The following is a 21,196-nucleotide window of genomic DNA, read 5'->3' as shown; positions in this document are numbered from 1 at the left end:
AAGAAGTGTCTCAAGCAATTCAACCAGACAGAGTACAACTGCTGCTACGAGGTATCAAGAAATCCCAAGGGAAGCCTAAACTCACTCGCTAACCTATCACCACCGGCCTGCTGAAACAAATGTGCTGTGTTTTACGCAAAGGCTGCTTTACACCATTCGTTGACTGCATGATGGAAGCAGCATGCACCTTGGCCTTTTTTGCTTTCCTTCGGTGTAGTGAGTTTACAGTGAGAGGATCTTTTGATCCAGCCATCAATTTGTGCCTTAGTGATGTGCATTTGAATGCTCAGTGTACAAGAGCGGACGTCAAGATTAAAGCCTCCAAAACCCACCCATTCAAGGAAGGTGTGGTGTTGCAATTATATGCAAATAAATGTGTGTGTCAAGTGAGAGCTCTAGTGAAATACCTCGACATGAGGAGTAAGTGTTTCCAAGCTTCTTCTCAGGCTTTCTTCTTGGATGAGCAACATTTGCCTCTTACCAGAGATTCCTTTCAAGGAAAATTGAAACATGTAATTAATCTATGTGGAGTCCCTAGTGCCAACTACAACACTCACTCGTTTCGCATTGGGGCCGCTACTATGGCAAGCAAAGCTCAAGTTGAGGACCATATGATACAGACTCTCGGACGTTGGTCGCCAGCCTACTTGCGTTACATTCATGTGGCTCAAGAGAGCATTAAGAAGTCCCAAGTCGCTATGAGTAACTGTTGACCATATCATCTTACACCTATCTACAATCATTGGGACAGCTCATTTTCTTTACAGCCTTTTCACCTTCCATGTCTTATTACCATGTATATCTTTTAACATTTTTTATCTACTTGGGGATAATAGAAATAGCAGTTATCTCGTGGCCCCTAAGGGATCCAAGCATGAGAAGCTAGCTGTGCTTAGCAGTAGCAGTCTGTGCTGGTGGATTTCAACCATCCTGTGACTGTGGCTTTTTCTATATCTTATCTGATGGTGAATTGCAAGATATAACAAGCTGCTTCCTGTGTCCTCTGTGAGGTTCTGTTGCTGTTAGATAGGGACATTGGAGACAGATTTGGAGTAACTAGAAGCTTGCACCTTCCAGACATGGAGATGGAACTGTGTAGACTGCCGTACATGATGTCTGATCTGGGTTGGTGGAGAAGATCTTGATGTTCTGGTAGTACTCTCAGTCCTTGTCTGAGTGATAGGTCAAGCTTAGGATTGGACGTAATCATGGAGTCCCAATGGGTGATGGTGATGCTTCTTAGCCCTCCATTCCTCCATGAGGTGTCTCTGATGATAGTGGTGTCTGTGGCGGGAAACAGCTCCATGCCCCACTTTCCAAGCTCCATCAAGACAACAATGCTAATCCTCTTCAGCTTTAACGCTGGATAACAACTATCTAGTTTTATTAGAATATGTTATACAGAAGATACACTTACAGTGTGACAACTACCAAAACTAATGTGGCATGACAACTCGTAGACAGTGTGGATACCGAGATATTATTACTTGCCCAAGTCATTATGTATAGTTGACAGTGAACAGCACTACTGTTGAAAATCTGAAGATTTGATGGTGTGATGACAGTCAAAAAAAATAAAAATGTATGGCTATGATGTAATAGAGGTGGGGTATTCGCAATCCTTTGGTTTATTCATAATCATTTGAGAACAAAGTTTATTGTCAATATTGGACCATGTTATGCCATGTATAATTACAATTGGCCAGCTGGCAGAAGTAAAGACCATGTGGAATTCATTCTCCTTGTTTGCAATGAAAGACTTTGTAAAATATCACATGGAAACAATAACACAAAGAAACACATTTCAATGTTGATAAATTTGTATTCCCGTTGTAGACATGTGCTTGCCTTTTCTTAACCAATGGCACCCGAAATTCAGGTCAATCATGTCAAGTCACACATTTCTAGCTTTCAAAAATCTGGTAGGGTTCATTGAATTTAACAAACTTATAACAAATGTCATTTTCATCCAATGAAATTTATTCCTGGGTTGCATAAATTGCTTAAAGCTTATTCCAAAAAAAATGAACAGGTATGTTGCTATGTGTAAGTAATTTTAGTGGTGGTAGAAACTGTTGTAAATATATTTGTGGTAATTATCACTGGCAGCAAATGATGGAACTGCTGATTATAAGATATCAAGTGCAGTCGTGACCAGCAGCTGAATAGAGCTTCCCAGATGGTTTTGTACTGGCTCTGTTTGTGTTCATGAACATGGCATGCATGATCATTGGAGAAGTTTCTAGATGGGACACTTTCAAAAATGCAGGTGTTACCTATGTAAGAGCGACAAGAGGGCAATTCGAGGGCTACTTGGACCTGACTGGTTTCTGATCTACTTGGCAAGTCCAATACATATTGGTGGAAACACCACATTCCTGTCACCTTCGTGTTGCACTTACATTCACAGGCCTGTTACTTATAGTTCCTGCCACATATTTGAACCCTTGCATTACATTTTTGATTGTCAACATAAAACTGAGTTTTTAAACATAATATGTGTGGTCATCTACTGATTTCACAATTTAGTTTTGTGCGAACTGATTTCTGGATTAACCCCTGCTATTTCTATTTGGAAACCATATTGTAATAAAGTAAAGTATCCTCAGCTGGTAAACAAGGTGAGCTTGTTACAGTTAGATGGTCAAGTCATGCACAAGTGCTGTAAGGGTTTGTAAGGGCAAGAAGCAACAGAGGCTATGCTCTAGTGATTTATAAGGTTTCGAAAAATAAAATTGGTTCTCAGGCAATGGCTTTTGAAAACATAGTGCGAGAGAGCAGCCTTTTGTTGTTGTTGTTCAAACTAGTTCGTAACCAAATAAACAGATGTGTACAATAAACCTGGCAAAGGGCCTCCCTACATAAATGTATTCCTTGATGAGTAAAATACTGTAATACAGTATTGGTCTACCTCTGTGTGCATAATACACGCATTCATCACAATGCGAAGTGATATCGTGAGCACACAACACCGGAAGAAGCATGTCAACAAATCCGCACTGAAGTACACAAATTAGTCCTGTTATTACACTATCTGGCTATAAAAGTGTTCATTGTGTATGTGGACTTATATCATAGGCAGTTTAGCAGGGTATAGGTTTTAACAGGGAGTCTGTATATTTTAACAGGGAGTCTATATACGTTTAATATATTCCCTCAGTTAAGTAAGTTGATTATATCTATTTAAGTATTGAGAGTGCTGCCAATACAAATTATAACAGCAGCTGGGCTATTATGACAATGGCTAACAGCACAGAGTCATGTGCAGGTCGGTGGCTCCAAATTAGCGCTAGAGAATGGCGGGTTGGCCACTGAAGCTTGACATTGTGGATGAGGTGCAGGATACTGCAGGCTGAACAAGGAGGTATCGTATTCGATACGTGGCAGCGGGTCAGTAATTTGACTGGTTTAAATTAGAATACTTTCTGTTAGTCGGGACTTGACCTTCGGACAACGGCTAGGCAGGTTCGCTCTCTGACGCCTCTGATATGCTGCCTGGCCATGTCTGTCCCATTACCACAATCGTGATTATACAGATGCTGTAATTATTGTATCACAAATAAAGTGTTGCTGACCCACTGATGGACTCCTGTGTTTGAAGAAGGACAGATATCCCAAACTTAACAGCCCAGGATACTTACGTTTGTAATCCATTATGTTACTTTTATCCAAGATTTCATTCATTATTGTTTACATTAATTTCGGCAAAATCGTGTATGAACTGTTTGGCAAATCACATCAACTCAACATGAACTTGCCTGAAACGAACATTAGTCGTTAGAAACAAATACAAAGTCTTCAGTCATCCTATCACTGTACTGAAATTTCTTTTCAGTTATGATATTGGCCATGACATTAATTGTTTTTCAAACTACATTTGTACATCCCTCATAGATTGGGGTGAAAATGTGTGAACAGCTGATTGCTATTTCCACCTTATTTTACGAGACAAATACACATGATCTTAATCTCTGCATATGAAACATTGTCAGGCATACAGTACACAAACAACATTGAATTTGTAAATCATCATGCCAAGTGATGTTTTCTCGAAAATTTCATGGTCTCATTAACCAAATTTGCAAACGGCAAAACATGCACACAAACTCCTATTGCCGCCATAACCATAACCATAACAAGAGATGTGCAGTAAAGCAGTGCGCATGTAAGGGTAAGCAACTGCATGCCATATATTGGATCGCATTGTTTTTAAGTATTGTAGCTTTTCACTGCCAGGGTCATGTGTTTGAGACGTGGAATATTTAAGGATTTTTTTTCAAAATGGAAACAAAAACGATACGTGCAGTGGATTTTGTGATGATGTGCCAGAGCCTGAGAAACAAGACTATTTTTCTTTTTAGCCTAAGTGAGTATTTCATTTTATCAAATTACCTTCTTTAGACAACTCAGCCTAATTTAAATGATGGTGGGGGAACCACCTCCATTTCTGAACAATTCTGGATGCAACACTGAGATATCCTGTGCACTATCATTTGGCCTTGGCCTTCAATGTAATCCCATCATGTCACCAGGGGTATACAAGAGGCATGAAGTAAGTCTCTAACATCTGTCATTTGCGGTCACATGCTTAAGCTCATCTCATCCTCTAAAGCCCTTACCTCCCCTTGATTTGCTGCAGATTTTCCTGACCAGAAGAGATGGGAACAAGTTGAAACACCCCGACACTGGTCTGGTTTCTTCAAGAGTTTAGATGCTGCCAGAGCACACTGTGTTCGGAGTGGTTCGTGATTCTCCTCGCCAAAACAAGACATCTGTTCCAATGTACCAATGATGAGGGAGATGGCAGCCAACTGTGCCTTGCTGTCACTGATTTCATCCTCATACAGGGAAAATGCCTAAAATCATAAACAGAACACATACTGGCATCACTCAGGAATGTGAAATCTCCGCGGAACCGAGGAAAACACTGTTTTTTAAAACAGTAGTCCTCGAAAAAAATCATCTTCCGCGTAAAAATATAATCAAAGATTTTAAAAAACACTCTGAAAAATGTTATCGAAAACCAGACAACCGTCTCAGGTTGTCCTGTTTTTGATCAGAGCTTTCACCATCATAAGTTTTAGGACATCAAATGTTTCTAATACAAATACTTGCACTATAACGTGGGGTGTGGCGTCACACAGAAATTGTAAATACTCAGATGATGGCATGTTTTAAGGTAAAGTTGTCTTTTAGCCTATAAGTGAATGAGATGTTTTACACTTGTTTCTGTGATTAGCTATAAAACTTTGAATGTTTCTTCAACGTCCAAAAACCAATAATGTATTAATGTCTTATGTTTGCAATGGATTTTTGTTTTTTTCAACAAAAGGTAAGTAAGAACAAGGTAAGTTTTTTTCAATATGCTTCAACATGGGGAAAGGGTCAAACATTGCACGCTTGTGACAGTTGTCCTTGTATCTGGGTGACGGGGTGTGAAGTTTCTGGCAGTATTGCTCCCAGACCTGGTGGGTAGCTGGGTGTGCGGAAGCTATGCCTGATTTTTTAAAAGTACTAGATCCGCCATCTTTGTTTATTTGACTTATTGACTTTTCACATTACTTGGTGTGAATGTTGTCCAAACTGCACAAAATAACTTAAAATGCAATCAAATGTTCAGGGGGGGGATGCCCCAGACCCCCCTAGAGTTTTCCTCTTTTTTCGGGAAAACCTGCTCACATCCCGGATCACTACGTTCACAAACATTTTTCAGGTTGACTCTTCATACTTTTGCTTGACGGCTTATACAGTTATTAACATGGTTGCGCAGTGGAGGGCGACGATCACATGTCCACCTTCTGTCCTTCTGACTCGACTTGAAATTATACAATTAATGCGGAACTAAACGTGATTCTCCTATTATTACATCTATGGGGTACTAAACATGATTATCCTACTATGACATCTATGGGAAACTAAACGTGATTCCCTTATTATGACATCTATGGGGTACTAAACATGATTATCCTACTATGACATCTATGGGAAACTAAACGTGATTCTGTTATTATGACATCTATGGGGTACTAAACATGAGGGCGGTCGGGTAGCCTAGTGGTTAAAGCGTTGGCTCTTCACGCCAAAGACCCGGGTTCGATTCCCGACATGGGTACAATGTGTGAAGCCCATTTCTGGTGTCCCCCGCCGTGATATTGCTGGAATATTGCTAAAAGCGGCGTAAAACCATACTCACTCACTCACTAAACATGATTATCCTACTATGACATCTATGGGAAACTAAACGTGATTCTCTTATTATGACATCTACGGGAAACAAACGTGATTCTCTTAATGAATAAATGAAAATAAAGAAACCAAGGTAGGTACATGATCACGAATGTAGGAATGAATAACTGGTAAGTACACACTTTACATCTCTAAAGACCACAAATATTGGTCCAACTAGTATCAACAAAGACCACGAAAACAGGTCTATGACCACAAGGTAAAGTGTGTCTTGCTCCAAAGAATGAAAAGCCTACGCAGGTGCAAGATGAGGCACCATACACAGGTGCAAGATGAGGCACCATACGCAGGTGCAAGATGAGGCACCATACGCAGGTGCAAGATGAGGCACAATAGCAGGAGCAGGAGGAGGCACCAGACCCAGGTGCAAATGGAGGCACCAGACGCGGGTGCAAGATGCGGCACCAGACACAGGTGCAAGAGGAGGCATCAGAAGCAGGTGCAAGTGGAGGCACCAGACACAGGAGCAAGAGGAGGTAACAGATGCAAGAAGAGGCACCAGACACAGGAGCAAGAGTAGGTAACAGAAGCAACAGGAGGCACCAGACACAGGTGCAAGAGGAGGCACCAGAAGCAGGTGCAAGAGGAGGTAACCGATACAAGAGGAGGCACCAGATACAGGTGCAAGTGGAGGCACCAGACGCAGGAGCAAGAGGAGGCACCAGACGCAGGAGCAAGAGGAGGAAACAGATGCAAGAGGAGGTAACAGATGCAAGAGGAGGCACCAGATACAGATGCAAGTGGAGGCACCAGATACAGGTGCAAGAGGAGGTAACAGAAGCAGGAGCAAGAGGAGGTAACAGATGCAAGAGGAGGCACCAGACGCAGGTGCAGGAGGAGGCACCAGACGCAGGTGCAAGAGGAGGCACCAGAAGCAGGTGCAAGAGGAGGTAACAGATACAGGTGCAAGAGGAGGCACCAGATACAGATGCAAGAGGAGGCACCAGACGCAGGAGCAAGAGGAGGTAACAGAAGCAAGAGGAGGCACCAGACACAGGTGCAAGAGGAGGCACCAGAAGCAGGTGCAAGAGGAGGTAACAGATACAAGAGGAGGCACCAGATACAGGTGCAAGTGGAGCCACCAGAAGCAGCAGCAAGTGGAGGCACCAGATACAGGTGCAAGTGGAGGCACCAGATACAGGTGCAGGTGGAGGCACCAGATATAGATGCAAGTGGAGGCACCAGATACAGGTGCAAGTGGAGGCACCAGATACAGATGCAAGAGGAGGCACCAGACGAAGGTGCAAGAGGAGGCACCAGAAGCAGGTGCAAGAGGAGGTAACAGGTGCAAGAGGAGGTAACAGATGCAAGAGGAGGTAACAGATGCAAGAGCAAGAGGAGGCACCAGACGCAGGAGCAAGAGGAGGTAACAGATGCAAGAGGAGGCACCAGACGCAGGTGCAAGAGGAGGTAACAGATGTAAGATGAGGCACCGGATGCAGGTGCAAGAGGAGGCACAAGAAGCAGGAGCAAGAGGAGGTAACAGATGCAAGAGGAGGCACCAGATACAAGAGGAGGTAACAGATGCAAGAGCAAGAGGAGGCACCTGACGCAGGAGCAAGAGGAGGAAACAGATGCAAGAGGAGGAAACAGATGCAAGAGGAAGCACCAGATACAGGTGCAAGAGGAGGCACCAGATACAGGTGCAAGATGAGGCACCAGATACAGGTGCAAGATGAGGCACCAGAAGCAGGTGCAAGAGGAGGTAACAGATACAGGTGCAAGAGGAGGCACTAGATACAGGTGCAAGAGGATGCACCAGAAGCAGGTGCAAGTGGAGGCACCAGACGCAGGAGCAAGAGGAGGTAACAGATGCAAGAGGAGGCACCAGACGCAGGAGCAAGAGGAGGTAACAGATGCAAGAGGAGGCACCAGACGCAGGAGCAAGAGGAGGTAACAGATGCAAGAGGAGGCACCAGATACAGGTGCAAGAGGAGGCACCAGATACAGGTGCAAGTGGAGCCACCAGAAGCAGCAGCAAGTGGAGGCACCAGACGCAGGAGCAAGAGGAGGTAACAAATGCAAGAGGAGGTAACAGATGCAAGAGGAGGCACCAGATACAGATGCAAGTGGAGGCACCAGATACAGGTGCAAGTGGAGGCACCAGATACAGGTGCAGGTGGAGGCACCAGATATAGATGCAAGTGGAGGCACCAGATACAGGTGCAAGTGGAGGCACCAGATACAGATGCAAGAGGAGGCACCAGACGAAGGTGCAAGAGGAGGCACCAGAAGCAGGTGCAAGAGGAGGTAACAGGTGCAAGAGGAGGTAACAGATGCAAGAGGAGGTAACAGATGCAAGAGCAAGAGGAGGCACCAGACGCAGGAGCAAGAGGAGGTAACAGATGCAAGAGGAGGCACCAGACGCAGGTGCAAGAGGAGGTAACAGATGTAAGATGAGGCACCGGATGCAGGTGCAAGAGGAGGCACAAGAAGCAGGAGCAAGAGGAGGTAACAGATGCAAGAGGAGGCACCAGATACAAGAGGAGGTAACAGATGCAAGAGCAAGAGGAGGCACCTGACGCAGGAGCAAGAGGAGGAAACAGATGCAAGAGGAGGAAACAGATGCAAGAGGAAGCACCAGATACAGGTGCAAGAGGAGGCACCAGATACAGGTGCAAGATGAGGCACCAGATACAGGTGCAAGATGAGGCACCAGAAGCAGGTGCAAGAGGAGGTAACAGATACAGGTGCAAGAGGAGGCACTAGATACAGGTGCAAGAGGATGCACCAGAAGCAGGTGCAAGTGGAGGCACAAGACGCAGGAGCAAGAGGAGGTAACAGATGCAAGAGGAGGCACCAGACGCAGGAGCAAGAGGAGGTAACAGATGCAAGAGGAGGCACCAGACGCAGGAGCAAGAGGAGGTAACAGATGCAAGAGGAGGCACCAGATACAGGTGCAAGAGGAGGCACCAGATACAGGTGCAAGTGGAGCCACCAGAAGCAGCAGCAAGTGGAGGCACCAGACGCAGGAGCAAGAGGAGGTAACAAATGCAAGAGGAGGTAACAGATGCAAGAGGAGGCACCAGATACAGATGCAAGTGGAGGCACCAGATACAGGTGCAAGTGGAGGCACCAGATACAGGTGCAGGTGGAGGCACCAGATATAGATGCAAGTGGAGGCACCAGATACAGGTGCAAGTGGAGGCACCAGATACAGATGCAAGAGGAGGCACCAGACGAAGGTGCAAGAGGAGGCACCAGAAGCAGGTGCAAGAGGAGGTAACAGGTGCAAGAGGAGGTAACAGATGCAAGAGGAGGTAACAGATGCAAGAGCAAGAGGAGGCACCAGACGCAGGAGCAAGAGGAGGTAACAGATGCAAGAGGAGGCACCAGACGCAGGTGCAAGAGGAGGTAACAGATGTAAGATGAGGCACCGGATGCAGGTGCAAGAGGAGGCACAAGAAGCAGGAGCAAGAGGAGGTAACAGATGCAAGAGGAGGCACCAGATACAAGAGGAGGTAACAGATGCAAGAGCAAGAGGAGGCACCTGACGCAGGAGCAAGAGGAGGAAACAGATGCAAGAGGAGGAAACAGATGCAAGAGGAAGCACCAGATACAGGTGCAAGAGGAGGCACCAGATACAGGTGCAAGATGAGGCACCAGATACAGGTGCAAGATGAGGCACCAGAAGCAGGTGCAAGAGGAGGTAACAGATACAGGTGCAAGAGGAGGCACTAGATACAGGTGCAAGAGGATGCACCAGAAGCAGGTGCAAGTGGAGGCACAAGACGCAGGAGCAAGAGGAGGTAACAGATGCAAGAGGAGGCACCAGACGCAGGAGCAAGAGGAGGTAACAGATGCAAGAGGAGGCACCAGACGCAGGAGCAAGAGGAGGTAACAGATGCAAGAGGAGGCACCAGATACAGGTGCAAGAGGAGGCACCAGAAGCAGGTGCAAGTGGAGGCACCAGACGCAGGAACAAGAGGAGGTAACAGATGCAAGAGGAGGCACCAGATAAAAAAAACAAAAGGAGGCACCAGATACAGGTGCAAGTGGAGGCACCACAAGCAGGTGCAAGAGGAGGCACCAGAAGCAGGTGCAAGAGGAGGTAACAGATACAGGTGCAAGTGGAGGCACCAGAAGCAGGTGCAAGTGGAGGCACCAGACGCAGGAGCAAGAGGAGGTAACAGATGCAAGTGGAGGCACCAAATACAGGTGCAAGAGGAGGCACCAGACGCAGGAGCAAGAGGAGGTAACAGATGCAAGAGGAGGCACCAGACGCAGGAGCAAGAGGAGGTAACAGATGCAAGAGGAGGCACCAGACGCAGGAGCAAGAGGAGGTAACAGATGCAAGTGGAGGCACCAGACGCAGGAGCAAGAGGAGGTACCAGATGCAAGAGGAGGCACCAGAAGCAGGTGCAAGTGGAGGCACCAGACGCAGGAGCAAGAGGAGGTAACAGATGCAAGTGGAGGCACCAAATACAGGTGCAAGAGGAGGCACCAGACGCAGGAGCAAGAGGAGGTAACAGATGCAAGAGGAGGCACCAGACGCAGGAGCAAGAGGAGGTAACAGATGCAAGAGGAGGCACCAGACGCAGGAGCAAGAGGAGGTAACAGATGCAAGTGGAGGCACCAGACGCAGGAGCAAGAGGAGGTACCAGATGCAAGAGGAGGCACCAGAAGCAGGTGCAAGTGGAGGCACCAGACGCAGGAGCAAGAGGAGGTAACAGATGCAAGAGGAGGCACCAGACGCAGGAGCAAGAGGAGGTAACAGATGCAAGAGGAGGCACCAGACGAAGGAGCAAGAGGAGGTAACAGATGCAAGTGGAGGCACCAGATACAGGTGCAAGAGGAGGCACCAGACGCAGGAGGAAGAGGAGGTAACAGATGCAAGAGGAGGCACCAGATACAGGTGCAAGAGGAGGCACCAGAAGCAGGTGCAAGTGGGGGCACCAGACGCAGGAGCAAGAGGAGGTAACAGATGCAAGAGGAGGCATCAGATACAGGTGCAAGTGGAGGCACCAGACGCAGGAGCAAGAGGAGGCACCAAATGCATGTGCAAGTGGAGGCACCAGACGCTGGCACAAATGAAGGCACCAGACGTAGATACAAATAGATGCACCAGACTCAGGCACAAATGGAGGCACTAGACACAGGTGCAAGTGGACAAACAAGACACAGGTGCAAGAGGAGGCACCAGACACAGGCACAAGCACTTGATAAGTTAGCTTACTCTCAACCTATGTAAGGAAAACCAATGGGGTAAAGACTTTATCTTTATTTCTTCAAGCCTTACCTGAGACATAAACTCATAGGCCACAGTTTCATAGTTGTCAAACTCAATCTGACCGGCAGCTAAGGCACCCTGTAGAAAAAGCCTGAGGGGGATCTCAGCCTGTTCAGCTTTAAGCAAGGCCCCGATTGTTTGATGACAAAACTGGAAGATCTTTTGACATTTCTTTTCCCAGTTCTCATCCTGTAAAGAGAGCATCACATTGCATGAAATAACAGTGAATGACACTCTGAAAGAAATCCTTTTGTTCAACTGAATCCCCTAACATTATTATTCATGTCCAGCTGATATCCTGAAACCTTTGACATTGATACAGATCAACTTACAAATAATACAACTAACTTTGGTCTAATTTATATTTTTGTTAAATCACTCAATCTGTGCAAACCTATTATCATCTTCCAACTACTAACCTCAACCTTGAACCCTAATACTAACCCCACCCTGGAAACCAACTACTAACCTCACCTTGGAAACCCACAACTAACCTCATCCTGGAAACCCACAACTAACCTCATCCTTGAGCCCCACTACTAACCTTATCCTGGAACCCCAGTACTGACCTCATCCTGGAAACCCACTACTAACCTCATCCTTGAATCCCAGTACTAACCTCATCCTTGAACCACACTACTAACCTCATCCTTGGCACCACCCTACTAACCTCATCCTGGAAACCTAGTATTAACCTCATCTTGGAAACCCAGTATTAACCTCATCTTTGAATCCCAGTACTAACCTCATCCTTGAACCCCACTTCTAACCTCATCCTGGAAACCCACTACTAACCTCATCCTTGAACCCGACTCCTAACCTCATCCTTGAACCCCACTACAAACCTCATCCTGGAAACCCACTACTAACCTCATCCTAGAATCCCAGTACTAACCATATCCTTGAACCCCAGTACTAACCTCATCCTTGAGTGTGCAATATTTGAAGGCTAATCGATATGCAGCAAAGACAATTGGTGGTAATGTAAACTTGATTCTCTTGTCACCTCCACTGCCAAAGTGCTTCCGGGCAGTGTTGAGGATCTGTAACAAATCAGACATAAGACATTTGAATTATAGTATAACATGATCATAATGAACACAGATATAGAACATACTAATGGTAATAACAATGGCCCCACTGCTTTACTATATAAAACTGATTTTTCATCCCCAAGAAATTGGAAATTTTAGTATAAAAATGTATATACTTGTCCTATCTTATGCTTTTCATATCTTCTTCTTCAATCCTGTATGGAAATGTGCTTGGACCATGTTTCAAGCTTCTGAAACGAAAACATTCACTGACACACACCCCAGCATCTCCATAGTTAAATCCAGCAGCAAGGTCTAGCCTGTATAGACTACATTCTTGAGTTTGTACATGTGGAAACTTGATCTAGACAGTGTAATTTGAATTTTTTAACCTGTCTAACCTGATACCTTACTCAAACGAAACATCATGAGATCATGAAAAATACATGCTCAACGTTTTTTCCCATATGTCATTGTACTTTATACAAATGTAAAAGACATAAGGATCATGTGTGTATACCAGTTTATCTGCGAGACAGTCGTTGCGCCAACACCGATGGACTTAACTTAGGGTATCCCTGACTGAGATGTTGCAAAGGTAGTTAGAGGCGAAAACTGTATCAGACTTCCAGAAGCACCCTCCCATGATCGGGAGAGGGTGCAGTTACTGTGTAGAGCCATGATAGAAGCAGCTGCTCGAGTCTCTAGAGGATTAGACGAAGTAGGTGGAGGAAGCCCAGCAAAGGTATACGCTTGAAGGATGATGGAGCACAGCCAAAGAGAGAACGTAGTACGGGAAATTTCCAAAGTAAATGCAGTCGACAGCAGGATGGAAAGTCTCATTCGAGAGCGTCTGTGGAGGCGAGACGCATCCAGATACAGTCAAAATGCTCGAACTGAGCACAGGGAGAGGTCTTCATGGTTATCCGATCCCACGATCAATCAAAGCAAGATAATCGTAAATAACCGATCAGGTTGGCCGGTAAGTTGATTCTTTGCCACACAATCCCAATGAAGGCTGAGGAACGCCCGACAACTTCCGGATCTCTCAAACTGGACTCTGGTGACATCCAACGCATGAATTTCACTAACGCATGCTGCAGTAGCCCAGAGCCAACAGGAAAATGGTTTTCAGTGTGATGGTCGCAAAGTCCTTCTTCCGCCAGTGGCTCATTCATGATCACAGGAAACCAGTTGTTGTAAAATAACATTCAGGTCCCACAAAGGGAGTCGAAAACAAGAGGCTAGTTTGAGCAGATGAATGATTGTAGTTCCGCAACTGTGGAAACCTTTGCCCCTGAAGTGGTGGCAATGACAGAGTTAATAGCCGCAAGGGAGGTGGCTTCAGCTTCCGGGTTGAACCCGCTTGGAGTAGCCTTTGATGATAAGATTTGGCAAATGCAGAGATGGAGAGTTGCAAGGGACGGATGAAGCCACTGAGAGTGAGGCTGAAGAAGTAGGTTATCTCAGAGCATGGACGATGGATTCGTTCGTCGGCCAGACTTAGCAAGGTGGGGAACCAACTACATGTTGGCAAATAGGGCGCCATCAAAGTCAGAGAGAGGTGACTGGTGGCCACTAGCTTCTGCAGGGCCCGGGGAAGGATCCCAGTGGAAAGGCATTGGCATTGAGACCTTCCCAAGAAATTGCCAATGCATCGCGATCCCAAGCCAGAGCATCAGGGATGGGTGACCCGAAGCGGGATAGTACAGCTTTGAACCGGTCGGCAAAGAGGTCTACTTCCGGGGCCCATTAAAGTTAGAAAATCCATTGGAACGATGCTGAATGAAGAGACCACTCTGTCGGTAATGGTCTTTTGGGTCTGGGGAGTCAATCATGTAGATGACGGAATAATGCAAAGGCTGTATCCAGGGTAGAGTTTATGTCCAATAATACCTGGGAGGGAGCATAATATTGGTGCCACATTGATAACAGTGGAGGACCTATCCCTGCCATAGGTAGAAGTTCCCGAGGGCGTGAGACCAGAGGTGAATCATGACGATAGTTACAGAATGTTCGTCGTTCAAGGGATCACCGACCATAGGAACCGTGTAAGTGATCATTATCAGCGGATAGGACAGTGGGAGAGTGAGAGCAGTGACTGATCTTGAATGCCAATCCTCGGAGCTGGAGCACCGATCCTTGTCCATGGCAGCCAATTGACGATCCTGTGTCGTCTCGTGCCTAAGATCCTGAGAGTGATGATTGGGAGAGTCCCAGGTGGTAGCTGAGGCATGAACAGTAGAGCAAAACGTGTAGATTCCAAGCGTGGTATCTTAAAGGCGGGAGTGTGATCAGTCTCTTGAACAGGAGCGTGAGAGGGAGTGGAATCGAACAGAAGAACAGAGGGACCATCTGCTCAAATCGAAGATTGTGAAATGTTCAGGGTTTGTGATATCAACTATGGGGAAACTGTCAGAAATAGTATCATCTATGAGTGACAGTATGGGTTCTTCTGGTGCAACTGAGGACCCGGCTTTAGGTTTCTTAGATGATTTCATAGAGTGACGGTCAGACAATCTCCTATGACGCTGCTGTAGGTAGATGCAGAAAGCAGAATCTGACATAGAATGATACTCTGAAGAACATAAGTCAAACGAGCACTGCCCGAAACAATCACAGCACAAGGAGTGGGGGTCTGATGTAGAGTGTGAACATGCCGGATGTTGTCTGTCCTTTTTGCCCATGGTGTAGGTTTTCCTAATTCATAGAGACTTAGGAAAAAGGAAACGAATAACTTCTCCAAGGTGTCAACCACATCAACACACAGTAGCAATGAGAAAGAGAATGAGTCGGCAAAGGTATACACGTGGTCAGCTCGTGTAAGCTTGCCGGGCAAAGCAGAACATAATTGACCTAGCTACTGGACGTAACCATGGAGATTCTGAGATGTTTGTTTTTGTTTTAGAAGCCCACAGAACATGGTTAAAGCAGGTTTCCACATAGGATCTAAGAAGAAGATACTGAAGGTGTGAGATAGGGTAAGTTAAAAAATATAAAAACTCAATATATTCTTACATGCGTGATGAACTAGTGAAAAAATCATTGGGTCACCAACACCAGTGAATCAAACATGAAATCCAGTACACTTACAGATTAGTGAACCTCAAGGAGTGTCAGTTACAATCAGCAGCCAATCCGAGGCATATCAATATTGTCACAACTTATCATTACAAAAAATTCTAAAACCAATAACCAGTTCAATCCTGATTGCAAAAACTATATCCGAATTATCAACTGTCACATTACCTGCACATTTATTACAAGCAATGTCATTTTTGAAAACAGTGTTGCTGAGATGGCCGGAGGTGACCTCATCATTTTCACTCTTTGATATGGGATTCTTAAATTGTCGAGGTTTTTTCTGTTATTAATTACGAGAATATCGAGAAGTTGGTTTTAAATTAAGTACAAAATTCTGTATTCAAGACATCTGACAGTGACAATTCTGAACATTTGTGCGTGCACTGACAGGCATGTGTGCATCTTTTTCTCGGTGTCTGTCTGTCCATCTCTCGGAACAGGCATATGTGCCTTGAAGAGGTCCCTTACCACTGGTCAAGAGTGAGTGAATATGGTTTTACACTGCTTTTAGCAATATTCCTGCAATACCAGAAACGGGTTTCACACATTGTACCCATGTCGGGAATCAATCACTGGTCAAGAACACTTGGCACTGGATAATTAGCAATTGTCTGACCTGTTCGTTCAGAGACCACTTTTTGCCTTCTTTACGATCTGTTTAATTCCTCCTCAATTGATGACAGACACTGAATGTCATCAGTAGTGTTAACATAAACATCCGTATTAAGTAACTTATGAGATATTGTATACATTATTTAAGAAATTAGTAAAATCTAAATATTTTTTACATTTGTATACTTTTCCTGCATTACTCTTTAATGCATTCTCTGCATGTGACAACTAGAATTCGGTGCAACTGGGTGAAGAAATAAAGTTGTTGTCGGGAGGCAAGTCTTGCGACGGGTTGGCCTTTAACTTAGTAATGCAGGATAAGTATACAAATGTAAAACTAATTTAGATTTTACTAAATTTTTTACTTATCCTGCATTACTCCTTAATGCATCTGTATCGGACTGTTTGGAGGTGGGTAAACCTTCAGAATACAGAAACTGCAAAACGACACCAGTTGGTCGATAAACTGTGAAGCGGAAAAGTTCAGAAAAACGGTAGGGTTGTTCAAAAATCAAAACATTGAAATTCCTTATACACACTTAGTAACAAAGAAAATAATAGCTGATCAGCTAGTTCTTTACTAACCACGTCATAGAGCCGTCGTTGACAAACAAGATTGTCTTATATTCTTTCACTGGCGGCAACTGAGTGACTGCGCATGGAAGTATATGTATAGGGCTCTGTATAGGGCGAGCTCATTTTTTGCGTAGGGGGTTGGTAACCTGCTGGGTTACAACCAGAGGGCCAAACTTCGCACGCCTTTGACGTCCTCGAGAGCCACAACGCGAAGATAATGACAAACAAAAACTGTGTTGAACCTCCAGAAATATCCTTCCATGATTGTTCTAATAAAACAATTGCCGTGTAGAGCCATGGTCAGGCTGAGATCGTGAGGGTAATTCGCTCTTGGCGGATTCCGTTTTTGCGATCTCATAGGCCTGTAGGATGACTGCGCGTAACCATAGAGATATGGTGTTTGCGACTAACTTTGGTTGTGGACGTAGGAAACACGTGTATAAATAACCGCTTCCTCGAACCATGCCTCGTCTTGGAGCGGAATGAAAACTCAAACTGCTCGCACTGAGCCCAGAAGTAATTCACATTCATGTACGGCTCCCACAATAGTCGATATTGGTGGGATGGTGAAGGAACAGTAGGGTTGGCCTGGTAGTTGATTTTGTACAATAAAATCCCAGCATAACCTGAGATGTACCGCTCTGTGCATCCCATGTCCAAAGGGGACCCGGGTGGTGTCGATCACATGTAGTTCGCTCAGTTCGGAAAAGTCTGTTGAAGTAGAGAGTGGGAGTGTGTTGTTCTCTGATTGTGCATGCACCACACCACAGTGCTGTTGTTTGTGGATATTGCAAGTTGAGCTGACTTTAGTTAATTCTGCCAATGCAATATGGCCAGAATTAAAGCTTCTAACGCCAATTTGTTTATGTGCCACTTTCACTGAGCGCCGGACCATAGCCCTGAGGTTATTTGGTCTTGTAAGTGAACACCCCATCCCTGAAGGGGGGGCGTCCACGAACAGGGGTATATTCGGGGAAAACCCGAATAAAGAGACTCCGAAGACATTCAACGCCACCAATTGAGGTAAGGCCCTAGTTTAGCCGGTAGAGTGATGGACTTGAGTGGATCCTGACTCCTGATGTAAGGGTTCAGGAAAAGATGAATTGGTCGCAGTTGTAAGCGGCCCATGCTAGTTAAGTCCTGAGCCGAGTTGAGTAACCCTAGCAACACTTGCCATTGGCGAAGCATGTGTGGTTGGTGTAGAGCAGATGACAACAGACGTAGAAACTTGTGTCATCTGTCCCTCGGTACAGATAGGAGATCCTGGTCTATCTGGAACAGGCCTCCTATGAACTGAAGCCGATAGGAAGGAGATTACTCCTGACTTCGCCTTGTTGATTATCCATCCCAGTTAGAAAGATATAGTAGCCGTCTGCCTGGTGAATTCCCGGTGGCGTACTAAAGTTTACATGTGTTGATGACACAGTAGATCGTCCTCTATCTACAACTCGAACCAAGTGTTCGTCAAGTGTAGATACGCAGTTATTGGCTTCATTACTCCTGCAAATAGCCATAGGGTCACTGAAATGCCAAATGGGAACACTACCCATTGGAAGTGAACACCATTGAACTGGACCTGAGGAGTCTACGATTGGGATGGATAGTTGAGACTGATCAAGAATCAAACGTATTGATGTTGATTATTAGAGATCTCAACGTGGTGAGGCGGCAATAATGTGGACACTTCAGATAATGTTCGTTGAAAACGGAGAGATTGTGGATCATTTTCATCTTGTCTGGGTCCTTCATGGGTACCAGGCAGATATGGGGATATGTAAAGACTGGGTTGTGAACCAACTCTACAGCTCTTCTTACCAACAGTATGTCTATGTTGGATATTCCAAATCAAACTGTGGTCAACGGTGGGGTTACCTCTACATGTAAACGGAAAGCATGATATAGTACAATGAGTACGTAATAGTCCTTGAGACTTGTCTCTGCCACGCCCTTTCCCAGAAATACTGGTCTTCCTTGAGAGATGCGCCTCTAGGCTTATAATTGCCTGACTTGCCAGCCCGCTGGGATAGACTAAAAGAGACGTGATCTAGAGTCTTGAGCACAGTGTCATTCCAAGCGTTTTGGGTACTTGGCGTGCGTGTCTGTGATCTGTTCATTGAAGAGTAGACGACCAAGGTTGACGAAGCAGCCTGGCCTTGAAACCTGAAAAGTCTGGGTGTAACGGTAATCTCAGCCTGGGCGGGCTCAAGATTTTCCTGTGGTCAATCTGACACTGTAAGAAAATCACCATAGGATAGGGTTATCCTCTGATAGATCCTGATCCACGGCAAACATTGACGGTGTTGGTGGCTTAAATGACGGAGCAAATATGAGTTTGGAGAAGTCTTCCTCCAATGACCTTGTGGTGTCCCTCTTATTTACCAGGGGAGGGCGTTACTGACACGAGATGGTCTGCTACTCAATCGGGTACTTGTGCTAAGCCGGTTATCTGCTCCGGTGCGTAGTGCCTTCTCCATCCGCAGGCTTTGATGACCCGCCTGGATAAGGAGCCATGTGGCGATGTTCCCGTACTCGATGCCCAGCGATGTACGCTGTACAAGAAAACACATTAGGTATTTGGTATACGTTAGGCGCAGTTGTAGGCGCTTACAATTGTGCCAAGGATGTTGGAACATTGCTAAGCTGATCATGTGCCGGTTGCGTAGCCGAGTACACTGTAAGCCCTTGGGCTGACGTCATTGTAGAGATCTTAACTGGTATGCAGTACTGCACTCAGTGCAGGTCTCTGAGACAAGGCTCATCAGTGATGACTGGATCATTGTAGAAGCGCTTGGACCATTGTCCAATTAGCGTACGGGAATGGTGTTGACGCCTGCGCTGGATATGTTAGAACAGCGCTAAGCTGATCGTGCGTAATAGAGGCGCTAGGGTAGTAGTCAGGTGCTGTGCTCGGCGCAGGTAACTGAGACACAAAGCTCAAAGGTATTGACTGGACCATGGCTTGCGTCTGTGCTATCCCCATCATAGCTTCTTGAGATGCTGGTGCTGTCATCGACGTCACAGATTTAAAGATCTGGACGTGTCCGGCAGCTGAAAATTAGGAGCAGTTACGATATTCACAAAATCCTCCGGTATTGTTGATTGGAGGGTGCACTTTTGCAGTCACAGTTACGCAATTAAACCATTGTTGATGAGACGGTACTGGAAGAATGTTGTAGAATTGAACCATAAGCTAACAGCAAAAATACGAGTTGAAAGTGTACACAATATTTTTAAATACGCAACTCACAGTAAAATCAAAGCTATTTGCTTTAGATTTTGGCAAACACATATGTGTGCAAGCCAACCAACCGGGGGATGATAATCTTGGTAAGATTTTTTTCCACGACAATTAGTACAATCGCGCAAAAATAGGTACGCAATTATAGAATTGTTGATGAAGCGGGACTGGAAGAAGGCTGTCGATTTGATATTAATCTATCAGTAAACATATTTTTAATGAGTTGAAAGTGTATACAATAATTTATATACAATAATTTATCACTGTTACGCCAAAGCTAGTAGTATTTAAGAACACAAGAATATGTTATACAACGAGCAGCTTGGTCAACTAATTACCGCTGCGTCATGAGGCAGGAGAATTGCTGCCTTGAACTCAGGATTGTTGATGTGAAGGCAACGTTATACGTCGGACCACCGCCCAGCTACATGCCGATCTTGAAAATGTGCTCCCCAACCGATGGTTGAAGTGTCGACGAACAGATCATGGAACGGGACGAATGGCGCCAAGGAGACCCCGTTGCAAACGTTCAACGCGACCAGCCACCATTGAAAATGAGGGTGGAGATTGAGCAGTAGAGAGATCGGCGTGTGACAATCATTGATCCTGATAAAGGGTGTGAGAAAACCTTGAGGTGCAAATGAAGTCGACCCCATACAGTGAGCGCCTGCACCGATGTTAGGAGGCCCAGGAGTTGTTGCCATTGGCGCAGTTGAAGCGGCTGTTTGAGTGCTAACGGTACGAGACGTTGAATCTTAACCCAGCAGTCGTGGGGAACGAACATCAAACCTTGCCGAACAGGGCTCCTATGAATTGGAGACGTTGGGTGGGAATGAGTTCCGACTTTTGTTCGTTGATTAGCCAGCTGAGTTGTCTGAAAAGACGCATTGTGAAGGCGAGTTGAAATCGGCATCTGCGTGAACTTGAATGCAGTCGTCTAGATAAGAATTGAACACGATCCAGCGAAGATGTAGGAACTTCGAGATGGGTCGGGTCAGGAGGGTAAAAAGCCACAGGGCGGAAGAAATTCCAAATGGGAGCACCTTCCATTGGTAATGGTGGTCTTGACGGTGTACCAAATGGATGGGAATGTGCAGATAAGCGTCTTGGAGATCGTGACTGACCATATAATCGCCGGGATGAATGAGTGTACGAAGGAGCGCGATCAACGTCATG

At 45.5% G+C, this 21,196-nt stretch overlaps 1 protein-coding gene across 1 annotated transcript in view; it reads right to left on the bottom strand.

The window, feature by feature from the left end:
* The window catches only part of LOC124148422 (vacuolar protein sorting-associated protein 35-like), a 100,200-nt gene that overhangs the window by 10,370 nt on the left and 68,634 nt on the right, over window positions 1–21,196 (bottom strand). The window contains exons 13-15 of the mRNA XM_046519506.2: window positions 12,397–12,519; window positions 11,486–11,665; window positions 4,620–4,856 (exon numbers count right to left, since the gene is read on the bottom strand). Coding sequence (XP_046375462.1) covers window positions 4,620–4,856; window positions 11,486–11,665; window positions 12,397–12,519 — 540 coding nt within the window. The remainder of the gene's footprint in view (window positions 1–4,619; window positions 4,857–11,485; window positions 11,666–12,396; window positions 12,520–21,196) is intronic.

This window comes from Haliotis rufescens, unplaced genomic scaffold (genome assembly GCF_023055435.1).
Source record: "Haliotis rufescens isolate VD_foot unplaced genomic scaffold, xgHalRufe1.0.p SCAF_19, whole genome shotgun sequence".
NCBI classification, from domain to species: domain Eukaryota; kingdom Metazoa; phylum Mollusca; class Gastropoda; order Lepetellida; family Haliotidae; genus Haliotis; species Haliotis rufescens.
The sequence above is the reverse complement of the archived record's forward strand: the minus strand, read 5'-3'. Positions and strand labels throughout refer to the sequence as shown.